We start from the raw sequence: 14,428 nt of genomic DNA, 5'->3' as shown, positions 1-14,428 counted from the left end.
AACTAAAAGACACATTTTTCATTTTCACCAAGAACGTTATTGAACAACGTATTCACCCTTTTGTCCCACTACCTTCTGCCATTTTTCAGGCAGCTTCATAATTCCGTCTTCCCAAAACTTTTTATCTTTTTGAGCAAAGAACTGTTCCAGGTGCCTTTTCCAGTCTTCAAGGGAACTGAAATTTTTTCCATTAAGAGAATTTTGTAAAGACCGAAATAAATGGAAATCCGAAGGTGCAATGTCTGGTGAATACGGCAGATGAATCAGAACTTCCCAGCCAAGCTGTGACAGTTTTTGCCTGGTCATCAAAGAGGCATGTGGTCTTGTGTTATCCTGATGGAAGATTATGTGTTTTCTGTTGACTAATTCTGGATGTTTTTCGTCAAGTGCTGCTTTCAGTTGGTCTAATTGGGAGCAGTACTTGTTGGAATTAATCATTTGGTTTTCCAGAAGGAGCTCATAATAGAGGACTCCCTTCCAATCCCACCATAGACACAACATCACCTTTTCTGGATGAAGACTAGCCTTTGGTGTGGTTCATCTCACTTGCCCCATGATCTCTCCTGTTCCACATTATTGTACAGTATCCACTTTTCATCACCCGTAAAAATTTGTTTTAAAAATGGAACGTTTTTGTTAGGTTTAAGTAGAGAATCACATGAGGAAATACAGTCAAGAAGGTTTTTTTCACTTAACTTATGGGGAACCCAAACATTAAAATGATTAACATAACCAAGTTGGTGCAAATGATTTTCAACCCTTGATTTGGATATTTTGAGCATGTCGGCTATCTCACATGTGGTATAACGTTGATTGTTCTCAACTAATGTCTAGATTTGATCGCTATCAACTTCAACTGGTCTACCTGACCATGGTGTAGCGTCCAGCGAGAAATCTCCAGCACAAAACTTCGCAGAGCACTTTTGCCATGTTCCATCGGTCACAGCACCTTCTCCATACACTGCACAAATCTTTTTTTGCGTTTCAGTTGCGTTTTTACCTTTCTTAAAATAATAAAGCATAATATGCCAAAAATGTTGCTTTTTTTCCATCTTCAGTATTAAAATGGCTACACAAAAATTCACCAATTTTGATAAGTATTTTTTTAAATGACGCTCATATGACAGCTGTCATATACAATCTAACAAAATTGTTTCAAATGAAGTTAAAGACAACTAAGTGCTACTCTAGCCATCTTACAGAAAAAACCAAACAAACCTTTTGGCCAACTCAATACAATTATTTAAAATTTTCCTTGTGAGCAGTTCCTCAAGTTACTCTGTTTTGTGAGAACTGAAATGTACCTCTATATACAGTTGTCCCTCAGTATTCACGGCAGCAGGGTGGGAGGCAGGGACTGGTTCCAGGACTCACCACGGATACCAAAACCAGTGGATGCTCAAGTCCCATGGTTGGCCCTCCATATCCGCAGGTTTCAACCAACTGTGGATGGTGTACTATGTTTAGCTCTGAGGTTGGTTGAATCCAGGGATTTGGAAGCAGTGGATATGGAGGGCCAACTGTATCTCTATATTTGTATCTCTATTGTGCACCAGAAGAACAATATCTAAATTCCAAGACTTCTCTTGCCAACTTCCATATGTTCTAGATCTCTGATTTGAAATCCTTTAAACAATGATTTTAAACTACTCGAAATTCAATCAGAGGCAGAAGGATAAGAGAGGTAGAGAGTAAGACAATAGGCTTTTTTTATGTCAAACATCAAAAAAATGCAGAAGAATATTTGTTTGGCAAAAGAGCAATTTTTACTTTGATGGCCAGCTTTTCTCAGTAAATCCTTGAATTTCTAAGGAGCAATTGCACATGGATTTCTACAATGGCAATGACAGCTGGGTATCTAAAAGTCACGGGACCTTTTAGATTATAGTCAGAAGATAGTGCCATGAATATGTAACAGGATATTTTAAATCACAGGCCATTTTATTTTAAAATTATTTTAAATGACATTAACATTGCACATTTATATTTTTATATTAATGTAGACATTATAAAGTGTCATTTAATTGAAAAAATACCTGCAGGTGCTAAATGTGACTTCTCCTATGAATTTGGGGATCTAGTAGTAAAATGATGTATTCTGTAATTATGATGAACAAGACACACATATTATGAAAGGCATTAGACAGCCACAGCAGGCCCTAAAGCAAATCATATTTTTATCTATGCTATAAATAAAGATAGGGTATCTTTCACATATTATTAAGAAAATATTAATCAAAATGTTATATAATACACAATTTAATGTAAACTTGGAATTTGCAGCATGTCAATGTCAACTACAATCGGAAGAGTATATGCTCTGAATGAAGCCTAGAAAAGAGAGCTATGGTAGGATCTGTTGATGCCTAGCTAGCAGGATTCAAGAAGAGTGATTATGCATTTGGCAAACAAATATTTTGGCCACTCAGAAAGATTAAATAATTTTCCTGAGGTCTAGTTAGTAAACACACTACTCATTCTACTTCTGTATAAAGTCATTGGAAAATTTGCCATAATCTAAACAGGGCACTAAATTATCCATTTTCCATGTAGATTCACACACAATGAGTGGTCTTCTGACATCTTGCTTTTCAGATATCTTGATAACTGGAAGGCAGTATTCCATGTAGCATTCTTGGTATTTGCCACTATAAATTAGTAAATTGGCACTTTCATCAAGATGTCTGCCAGATTTCTGCCCTAAATCAGTTTTTCTGATTGTGATGATTTTTAGATGCACTGAAACATTTTTTTTTAATTTCAAGCTTGAAAATCTGAGCCTCGGCAACCCAATCAAGAGCAGAACACTCCTGGGAAATGCCAGCGGGACTTCTTTCTTCTTAGTAACCAAACTGGTTACCACACTTCAGCAACAATGCTTGTTTAAAAGCCTAATGGTCCCAAAGATATGAAGAGAATAAAAACTGTGTTATACTGGCTTTACCAAATGGCTTTACCATTCATATCGCAGAATGTCACTGAACCAATAAAGTTAAGCATTATGTGGACCTTAATTCTCATCAGTGAGGAGGAATTTATTTATCATATGACAGTGGTAAGGACCTTGGGGTAAAGTAGCCATGTTTATAATGTCAAGATACAAGACCACCAAGGTATGTAGTAAAATACACACTGTTGCTGAAAACTCTAAATGGACATTTGAATATCATGAAACCTAAGTTTATTTAGACAAAGATACAAAATATAATTTTGAATGGATTCCTGCTACAGATCTTAAATGAAAATCTGACTGTACAATCTTAAACATTCTAAATAAGTAATAAAGGACTTCTGTTTCTGGGTAGGATGGAGTAGCTAGTGGCAGAGCAGTGCTTCTGCCTAGAACAACTAGAAAAGCTGGAATAAATGCAGAAAACATCTATTTGAAGGCAAAAAGAACTAAAGAGGCCAAGACTGCAGAGAAGGACGAACCTGAGAGCAGTAAGCTCACCTGTCACCTCTCCTACCCCAGTCAGGGGCATTTCCCAATTCTGTATGCCGACAGGAGGCTGATCATGAGGCTTTACTGGGGAACAGAGAAAACAATAGAACTTCTGACAGACACTAGTGGGGATGGGGGTTCAAGCACACAGCTCATCTTCATCTCAGAACATTGACAAAATACTGGGGCTGAACAGGGCAGTGGATTAAAAAACCCAAGCAAAAGCCTCTGAAAAGCAGAGTGGAAGTTTTTCAGCTATCTCCCAAGACTCCCCAAATTGGAGACCTGCCAGGGAGAGAGACCTCAGAGAAGGCCCCAAGCTCTAACTTGAAAACGCTGAGAGCCCAAGGTCAACAGAATAGATGGAGCATTGACAGAACTGTACTCCGGACTCAACTCCACCAGCTCCTGATTGGCTTAAGTGATCTTCAACCAACACCCACCTAAGGAAAGAAGATAACACCATCTGGAACTCCTACAATTTTTTTATACATAATGCTTGGCATTTGATAGATATTCTCTCATCATCCCGAGCTAGGACGACAGAGCTGGAAACCGAGAGAAAAAGTAGACAATAGAAACAATTCCAGATCCAGATGTTGGACTTAGCTGACAAACACTTTAAAATACCCATGATTAATACGGTCATGAAAGTATAGGAAAGATGGAGAAAGAGAAGATAAAAAAGGAGAATTTCACTGGCAATATAAATCTAATAAAAAAGAACCAACTGGAAATTCCAAAACTGAAAAACATAATTTCTCAAAAGGAAGTTAGTAAGAAAAAGGATAGACAAAAAAAGTGCAGTTTCCAAATATGTAAACTCCCTTATGAGTGCAAATTGGAGAAATACACAATGAAGAGATGGATATAAAGATATACTTAAAAAGAGTAAAAATATTAAAGATAGATAGACAGATATGTTCTAAATGTTCCAAGTAAAAAATAACAATTTTTTTTTAACAGTAAAGCACCAATATAACATAAGAACATAGGTAAAATACTCAGCAAATTTTCTCTGATGCATACGGATAGTATTAGATAAATTAGAATTATTTAATGCATATTTTGTTTCCATATAGATTTAAGAAGACCGGTCTTTAAACAACAAAGTTTGAAACAATGAAGATAAAGAGGAAATTGCAGCTCAAAGTAGATGAGGGTAGTTAGAGCCCAACTCTTCCAAATGAATTCAGGCTCCAGACTGAGATTCATCACATGTCAGAGTACTGAGAAAATTGCAGATGTCAGTCATCTTTGCAAATCTACAGAAAATAGGAGAAGGGCCAGAAAATTAGAGAAAGGAAAATGCCCTGATTTTCAAATGGGGGAAAAGATGGCCTATGTGATTTACCTGTCAGTAAGCTTGACATTGAAAACCAGGGCAATAAAGTCATCATTGATCAAGCAGATTGTGAGCACTTTGGAAAGAACCCTATGATCACTAGGAATCAAACTAATTTTTGCCAAATTATATTATACAATTGACAGGATACTAGGTAGACAGACCTTCCTTCGAGCAGTGTCTTCCATTATAGACTTAAGAAAAAGTGGTTAAAATAAAATACTATTGGGAATGTCCACGATTGTTTAAAAGACTGGTTAATCAATTGATTACTTAATGGATTGGGGTAGCAATCTGCCCCTCAGACACTTTTATTAAAGATCTAATTGCAGCCACAAGAGGCTTACTTATTAATATACAGAATTAAACCCAGGAGAGATGGCTAATGCAATAGATAGCAGGCTCAAAATTAGTTTAACAAGATGGAATCATGAGTTAAAACTAACAAAGTGATATAAAATAGGAATAAATATAAAGGTTCACATTTGTATGTAAAAGATAAATAGGCGACACGGATATAAAATGGGAGAGACCTAGCCTGGCAGGAACTGCAATAAAAATGTAATGCAATTGCAGTTTTTCCATCACAGGCTTCATATGAACCAACAAAGTGAAATTATTGCTAAAAGTGCTAGTACAACCTTAGGTCTCATTAGTAAAGAATGATGTACACTTTGTACTCTGTGTTGAAGTTGTACTTTACTTCTTGTTTACATGTTATGAATGATATTGACAAATCATGGAAAATTCTGAGAGGAAGGATTAGGATGAAGAAAGAGAGAAAGCTACCTCCTAAATGATAGAAAGGATTTATATCTAGTTCACTGCAGAAAAGACTCAAATTAGGTTTTGCAACTGTTTTCAAGGTTTGAAAAACTTTCGTGTGTAAGAGAAATGAAATATGCATACATTTTCCCCCTGTGGAGCTACAGAGGGTTAGAATCAGATATGAAGACAGATTCGACTTAACATTAAAAAATAAAAAACTTTCCTAGCAGCTGGCATTTTCTAACAATAAAATGAACAGTTTCGTAAGGAAGATACTTGAGATATTGAAGGAGAGGTGGATTAACCATCTTTCAAGAATTCTGTGGAGAACTTTATATGGGCCTGAGGTCGAGTCTAGGATACTTTACAGATATAACTTAACAACTAAAGTTTAGGGTACATTTCTAAATATAATGGAGCTTTGCTATGAAAAGATCTGGTATTGTAAGAAATTCTTTGAAATGAAGATTCATCCTAGATGTTATCTTTCGCCTCTGGAAATCTTGTAAGGATCTTGTTGCATGCTTTCAACATAACTCAGAACTTCTGGGTGATCTTCTGAGGACTCTATGTAATAATAATAATGTTACATTTGGATTATAGTCACTCTTTCTTGTTAATAGATAAACTAGCCTTCATGTGATAAACTCACAAGAGGTCTAGGAGCAAAGAAGCACATAAATGCTGGGCTTCAGGACTATTCTAGGTTGAATGGAGCTAAAAAGACCTTCCTAAACCAGCACAGCTGAATAACAGACAACTGAACTTTTAAATTCATGATTCTGACTTTGAAAAGTGATCCTTGAAGAAGGTGTGACTCATTTAATGTTATTCTCACCATATTTATTAAATTAAGGAACTTGAGCCCGAGGTCTTGAGTTAAAAAGCTCCTCTTTAAAAACAGCTGCCACTGCTTCTCCACTGAGTCTGAGAGACGCTCAGCTTCAGCAACACCCTCTTCCTTTCGCAGGATATCAGTTTGGTAAAACTCCCTTAGGCCCTGACATTGCTCCTCTACCTTAAAAAAAAATAAAAGAATATAAATGAAAGTTAAGAACACTTAAAAACATTTTTAAAGACAAAAAATACTAGATTCCAATAAAAGCCTATATAAAATTTAATTGGAACCTACATTTCAGAATTCTTTAAATAATTATTAAATATTGTCAACTTACTGAAAAGACATGAAAATCTATTCAGGTTGTTGACAGATCAGACTGACTGCTACTGGGTAGTAACTTGACCTGACAAGTTTATTATCCAGAAGCCCTATTTACTGTAGCCAAAATCATATTTATGTATTATATATGTGTATGTTTTGCAATTGGAGACAGCTTATGTCAAAGACCAATGTGGTTCCATGTAAAGCTGAGTTTTATAATTCAGGAGAAAGATAAACATATACAATCAAGGAATACAAATCAGAAAGAAATGTAAGTCACTGGAAAGTTATTCATAATTAGCAAATCACAATTTGCTTCTCATCAGTGATAAACCAGAACAAAAGAGTACAAATAATTATGAATTTTCTGTACATGTATTAATATTAAACTGCCTCCATGAGCAAATCTTACTGAGGTTCATTACTTCACCTCCCTAGAATTATATTTTCTCATTGGCTAACCAAGGTAAGCAATACTAGATTATTTTAAATCACTCTCTTTGGACAGAGCTTATATAAAATCAGATGTGCCTGCAGAACCAGATCATTTAACTGGGTATTGTAGAAATGGTAGAAAATTTTTGACACAAGTTTTTATGCATTTTGAATAATACTTAATGGCCAATAGGATAAGACTCAAAGAGCTCATAACTACTGAAAGCAATATAAATGGGATAAGAAATTTCAGGCAATGGTTAGTCACTATATTTTCAAGATTTCAATATCATTCTTAATTTAATGAGCGCTGCAAAGGGCACTTAGAAACAGAAGTTGTCTCCTCTTTTTCCATAGTCCATTTATTCATGACTGTTTTCCTGATACTTGTTTCCTCAGCCCTGGATAATCTTTCCTCAGTTTTCTGCTCCTACATAATCCATCATGAGACAGTTAAAATACTACCTCCTCCATGGAGTCTCCTAAGATTCCGTAGTAAGAATTTAGCAGTTATTTCATTGGGTTCCCAAAGATAATTCTGGGAGAAAGAGAACCATAAACAGATTATTACAACACAAAGGCAAATATGCCCACAGTGTTCTGGGCACACTGAGGAGGGACCACCAGCTCTACATAAAGTAAACAGGCAAGAATTTCCCAAAGGAAGCGACATTTGATCTGTGTCTTTCAGAATTGTCCAGGGTGAGAGGGAACAGGAGAAGGAGGCCCCAGATGGAAGGAATAACACGTGTGAAGGCAGAAGTGTGAAACACTGGCTGGTTCAGGGCATGATAAATGACCTTGGTGTGGGTGACATCCAGATAGCACAACCTGAGTGGTAAGAAAGAAGTGAGAGTGATCATTGTGTTGGCATAAAGCCGTCAGTAGGTTTCAACTCGTTTGCTACTATACTCAACAAACTGTGACACACTCTCGTTAGTTTGAAACAACTGACAGCTATCACAATGACTCGGAATCGGCATGACAGCCATCAGTACTTCAATGGGATAGTATGCTACAGGCGGGGGTGTCAATATCATGGGCTGTTGGTTAAATGAAATTCTTAAAACATAAACTTTAATTCATCCTCCTTTTCCAACTGCTCAAAAAAGCCTCCTTGAATGTAAGTGAGCATGATGTCATTATAGGGATTTCCTTGAATCTGGACTAGTTTCTTTTTTTAAGTGAATTAATGATCAACTTTAATACATTACCCATTTTGGGGTAAAAGTTATAACTTGCTTCATAAATTACATTTGTCATATAACCTGAATTTCAGGAAGTGACATGATCAGATTTGCTTTAGAATGACCATTTTCTGAAAGGCATAAAGGGGAGAATTATAGGAGGCAGAGAGAACAGGCAGATACAATTTCTTTAAGCTGGGCAAGGGATGATGAGGACCTAAACTGAGAAGGTGATGGTACAAATGAAGAAGGGGAATTCAGAAATCTCTTAGGTTGTCTCTAAAGACAGACATGGGATAGCATGGCGTTTTTTTTTTTTTTTTTTAGATGTTGTGGGTAGGAGTTTATTAATTAATTAATTTATTTTTGTTGTGTTGGGTCTTCGTTTCTGTGCGAGGGCTTTCTCTAGTTGTGGCAAGAGGGGGCCACTCTTCATCACGGTGCGCGGGCCTCTCACAGTCGCGGCCTCTCTTTTTGCAGAGCACAGACTCCAGACGTGCAGGCTCAGTAGTTGTGTCTCACGGGCCCAGTTGCTCCACAGCATGTGGGATCCTCCCAGACCAGGGCTCGAACCCGTGTCCCCTGCATTAGCAGGCAGATTCTCAAACACTGCGCCACCAGGGAAGCCCCTAGCATGGCCTTTGATGTTTGAAAAAACAAAAGGGAGGAGATTGGGAATTAAACTTCAGCTCTGATGTTTACTACCTGTTTGGTCTTACATACCTAACTTCTCAGAGCCTCAGTTTCCCTCATTTGCGAAGTAGGGATAATAGTAAATAAACATAGGGATATTATAAGGATGAAATGAGATCAGGAATGAAAAGTTCAGGGCCTAGTACAAAAATAACTGCTCATTAAGAAAGGGATCGGAACAGACTTTGAGCTTCTACATAGGACTTCTGAAAGACAGTGGGGTCATTAATCCAATGCCAAAATACAGAAGGAAAAACGTTTGAGGAAAAGATAACCAGTTGTGTTTTGTTGAGCTTCAGGAAGCTACAGAATACATAGGTAATTAGTATGATTGGAAGTTGAAAGCATTGGCCTGGAGCTCAGAAGAGCTGGGGTTGAGGAACCAGTTTTGAGTTACTGGGAAATTGAAACTATAGGTGTGTTTGTGGGAGGGTGGGTGATTTTTGTAGGGAACATGTATAGAATGTACAAAAGAGGGAGCACAGGCAAGAACTCTGTAACCCACCACACTTCAGGAACAGAGAACTGAATCAGGAAAAAGAACAGATAAAGAAGTAGACAAGCTAATTTCACTTATGTGAAATATCCAAATAAGGCAAATCTATAGGGACAGAAAGCAGAGTAGTGCTTGCCTGAGGCTGGGGGCAGGGGGGAGGGGTGGTGGAAACCAGGATTGGTGAAAAGTATACCCCAGGCCTCTTTTTGGGGTGATGGAAATATACCAAAACTGGAGTGCAGTGATGGTTACACAACTCTATAAATATACCAAAAATCATTAATCCTAAAATAGGCGAATTTTATGCTACGTAAATTATACCTCAATAAATCTGTTTAAAGTCAAAGGAGGTGAATGTGAGTAACTGGGTTAAATAAATACAGCAGAGGGATTAAGTGGGATAAAGATTGACCGTTTCACCTGTCAACTGGTAAGTAGTAAGTATAAGCTCATAAGAATGGAATGAAGAGGTGCAAACGGCAGGATGGAAAAGGGGATAAACCAAATGGCAGTGGGATGAGGATTAGGGAGGATCAGGAAGAAGAGGAAAGAAATGTCATCTCCCCATCCCAAGAGTCCAGTTGTGAATGGAAGGAAAATTACAGAGTGGTAGCCTCAGTGAGGGCAAGACTATTTGGGCAGAACTGTAGACCAAAGAGAAGGAAGCAACAGAAAAAGCAAACTTTTAAAATTAGAGGATGGATGCTGAAGCCAGATTCTGAAGGATGTAGGAGCAGACAGGGAGGGACTGATGGCTGATTAGTGCAGCACACATGCAGAAGCTCCACTTTATTGGTGACAGTGGAGGAAGGGTGAATATGTCAGTGGGTTTGGAAGCTGAAGGAAGTCAAGGCAGTTAAGCTCAATGGACTCATGTTTTTCAGTCACATACAAGGTAAGGGCATAAGCTGACATTTAGGAATGGAAACTGCAGTAAGAAGTTTGCGACTCACTACTGAATGGGCACCAACTAGAGAGCATATGGGGGGCTCAGCTGAGCCAAAGACCCATAAATTTGTAAGAGCACCAATAAGCACAATTGTATGATTTTCCACAGGAGCGTCTGGAAGCTTGGAAAGAGAAGCTGAGTAAACAGAGTGTTGGAGTGATCTAGTATTGGGAGCTGGCAAGTCAGGGTAGAAGGCAGGGAGTTGAGGACATGGGGAATGGAATGGAATGGAATTGAATAAGCACAAGCTGGTGAGAAAAGAGAGAAAGCCTGAAGGTGTAGGAGATTGACAGACTGAGAGCACTGCCGAGGTGAGGACACAAGGCTCTGCCAGGTAAGAAAATAGATTAAGTGAAAGCTGGGAAGATGAAAGGACATGAGGTCCTTCTTGGGAAAGCTCTGTTTGCAAAGCTAAGGTTCCAGCCCTAGTCCCAAAACTCCTGGTCCCAGAGGCCAGAGGGGGCCATGGAAGTAGGCGCTAAGCTAGAAGCTAAGAAGGTACATTTTTGGCAATGAAGATGCAGAAAACCAAGCACTACTTTGTACCCTCTCCACCATTTCAAGTTGAGACAAAAATGTTCATCGAGGGACTTCCCTGGTGGCGCAGTGGTTAAGCAGCCACCTGCCAAGGCAGGGGACACGGGTTCGAGCCCTGGTCCAGGAAGATCCCACATGCCACAGAGCAACTAAGCCCGTGCGCCACAACTACTGAGCCTGCACTCTAGAGCCTGTGAGCCACAACTACTGAGCCCGCATGCCACAACTACTGAAGCCCGCGTACCTAGAGCCCGTGCTCTGCAACAAGAGAAGCCACCGCAATGAGAAGCCCGCACACTGCAATGAAGAGTAGCCCCTGCTCACTGCAACTAGAGAAAGCCCATGTGCAGCAATGCAGACCCAACACAGCCACAAATAAATAAATCAGATTAAAAAAAAAAGATTCTTTCTTTTTTAAAAAAAGTGTTCATTGATAGAACAACCTGTCGGCTATAATATCTCTGCCTAACCCTGAGAGTTCCAGGATAAGAAAAAATTTTAAAAATCCAGAATAAAGAAAGATGTGGAAAAGGAGGCAGTGGTTCCCTGAGATTTCCAGGGCCTGTGCGTGGCCTTCTTCCAGAGTGGTGAGAACTCAAGACTCTTAGAGAACGAGAGCTGGCAGAGGAATGTGGGCAGGCAGGATGTGGTCGTGCGAGGTAAGGGTGAGAGTATTGGGAGGGTGGCGGGAGGATGCTACCTAACTTGGGTTGGCTTTACCCCTGAGTGAGCCTTGATGGCTCTACCTCCCACTCAACCAGCAGCCCCTCCCTGAAAGGAGAGTGAACCACGCGCGCCTGGGAGCATTAGGACCAGAGTTAAATGAGATGGGACTCAAGTGCTTTGCTATGACTGATGTCACCTTCAAGAACCTGGGACCTTTGAGAGATGGAATTCTAGTCTACCAGAGGGAATTTTACAGATTATTTAGTACAAACCAGTCAAAACAATGCCTCAGAAAAAGCTCTCAGAGGAAAATTATTAAAAGCATCAAACAAGACAGATCTGAGACGGGACCCAACAGCCTATAACTTCCAATTGTGTGGATTTTAAACAAATCACACAAATTGCTTAAGTATTCAAAGAGATTCATGACTTATTTTTAAATAGAAAATGACTTATTTTTAAATAATTTTGTTTTATGTTTAGGATATTGTAAATATTGGTAGGCCAGGGGCTTCCCTGGTAGCGCAGTGGTTGAGAGTCCGCCTGCTGATGCAGGGGACACGGGTTCGTGCCCCGGTCCGGGAAGATCCCACATGCCGCGGAGCGGCTGGGCCCGTGAGCCATGGCCGCTGAGCCTGAGCATCCGGAGCCTGTGCTCTGCAGTGGGAGAGGCCACAACAGTGAGAGGCCTGCATACCGCAAAAAAAAAAAAAAAATCTATATATATATATATATATATATTTATTTGTAGGCCATAGTAAAAAGGGTTTCAACACAGCCACTTTGCTTATTTGTCTGTATCTACACATACACACTTGTATTATGTTTTTAGTAAAATAACTTACTCTTTGAGCCTGTGTATGGTGCCTTGGAGAATAAAGGAGCTATAAGTGAGTATGTGCACTGGGGTGGAGGATCTGGAACGATCCACGAGGGTTCTATCCCCTTAGAAAGCAGGAAGATGGGCAGAGGCCATTCTGTCAAAGAGGTCAGCCCATAGGTACCGTACCTCCTCTGATGACTTTAGAAATGCCACATAAGTTTGCAGGACTTGTGACCTGGAGCTGAGGCTTTGGCCAAGTATGTTTAATTCTTCCTCTAGCCACTTAGCTTTAGAAGAAAGCGATGCCATTTCATCAGGTTCAAAATCATTTTTCTCTGTCAAGAGTTTTGCAGCTGCTTCTGATTCATGTGATGTCTCCTATAAAAACAAGACACAGGAGGTCAGAAGCTGACAGGGGAATCATGAACACTCACATTCCAATACCTTCTGTACAGCCATCTATTACAATTATTAATTGAACTTGTACCAAAACTCTCCTCAATGAAAAAGGCACATATTTTAAAATTTGAAAAAAAAAGGCACCTTAAAATGAAAACTACCTCAAATTATTCTTTCAGTCTATCACCTATACGTCTTATTTAGAACATTCTACTTTCTGTGTCACAAATAGAAGAAAGTTTGTTTAGTAAGAAAGGTTGTAAAACACATTGGCAGAAATGTTTAAAATAATTTAAATAAAATAATTATACATGATGATTGCTTTATGAAATTTACCAGTAGCTCTAGAAAATTCTTAAACTAATTTTGTTATATAAGAGATGACAAGTTTATAGAAATTGTTCACTCATTTTTTAATTTACAAAAAATGCCATATCAAGTATGCAGTCTTCTTAAAGTCTCCATCTACAACCTAAAGAGTCAGTGAATTTGACTTGCTAGGGTTGCTCTCCTATGTCTTCTTTTGAGTGCAATTTTTGGCACGTGAAATCTAACCACTGATTCAATGGACGAGTAGGTATTTTAGGCACTATTTACACAACTGCCGCAGAGCTGTGTAAAATTTCACGTGAGACCAAGCTAGGATTCAAGCAAACATGAAAGACAGATGCTCCACTCTCATTTAGAGCAAGGAGGGATTGCTCTCCTACTTGTATTTAATATGCTTCCCAGGTACTCTACTGAATGGAGGTAATTTTAATTTACAGGAGCTGCTCCCAGAGAGCCCTCTGGAAGGAGGAAGTGGAGGAGTTTCTCCCCTTGAAATTTCCTCCTTCCCTCTAAAATTTTTTAAATAAAAAAATGAAGGGACTTCCCTGGTGGCGCAGTGGTTAAGAATCTGCCTGCCAATGCAGGGGACACGGGTTTGATCCCTGGTCCGGGAAGATCCCACATGCCACAGAGCAACTAAGCCCGTGCGCCACAACTACTGAGCCTGCGCTCTAGAGCCCTCGAGCCACAACTACTGAGCCTGCATGCCACAACTACTGAAGCCCTTGCTCCTAGAGCCCGTGCCCTGCAACAAAGAAGCCACCACAATGAGAGGCCCGCGCACCGCAACGAAGAGTAGCCTCCGCCCACTGCAACTAGAGAAAGCCCGTGCACAACAACGAAGACCCAACGCAACCAAAAATAAATAAATAAAGAAATTTATAAAAAAAGAAAAAGTACTTCTCTAAATAAAATATATGAGGCTTTCTTTTTTAAAAAAATGAACTTGAGTTCAGGCATGCATTTCATTTTAGACATTTTAAAAAATGAATTAAAAACAGCCCATTAATAATTGGTTCATCCGTGAGTTTCAGGTGGCGGTGCTGTCTGTGAAGGAGACTCTTGGATAAATTAGGAGTTTTGGATTAACATATATGCACTACTATATATAAAATAGATAATCAAGAAGGACCTACTGTATAGCACAGGGAATTCTACTCAATACTCTGTAATACCTATATGGAAAAAGAATCTGA

At 39.1% G+C, this 14,428-nt stretch overlaps 1 protein-coding gene across 1 annotated transcript in view; it reads right to left on the bottom strand.

Annotated features, from left to right (window-relative positions):
• Positions 1 to 14,428, bottom strand: part of CCDC141 (coiled-coil domain containing 141) — a 206,288-nt gene that overhangs the window by 47,557 nt on the left and 144,303 nt on the right. Inside the window, exons 11-12 of the mRNA XM_082657911.1 lie at positions 12,690 to 12,881; positions 6,394 to 6,573 (exon numbers count right to left, since the gene is read on the bottom strand). Coding sequence (XP_082514037.1) covers positions 6,394 to 6,573; positions 12,690 to 12,881 — 372 coding nt within the window. The remainder of the gene's footprint in view (positions 1 to 6,393; positions 6,574 to 12,689; positions 12,882 to 14,428) is intronic.

This window comes from Grampus griseus, assembly GCF_964374135.1.
Source record: "Grampus griseus genome assembly, chromosome: 7".
Lineage (NCBI taxonomy): Eukaryota > Metazoa > Chordata > Mammalia > Artiodactyla > Delphinidae > Grampus > Grampus griseus.
Note: the sequence above shows the minus strand (reverse complement) of the source record. Positions and strands in the feature narration are given on the sequence as shown.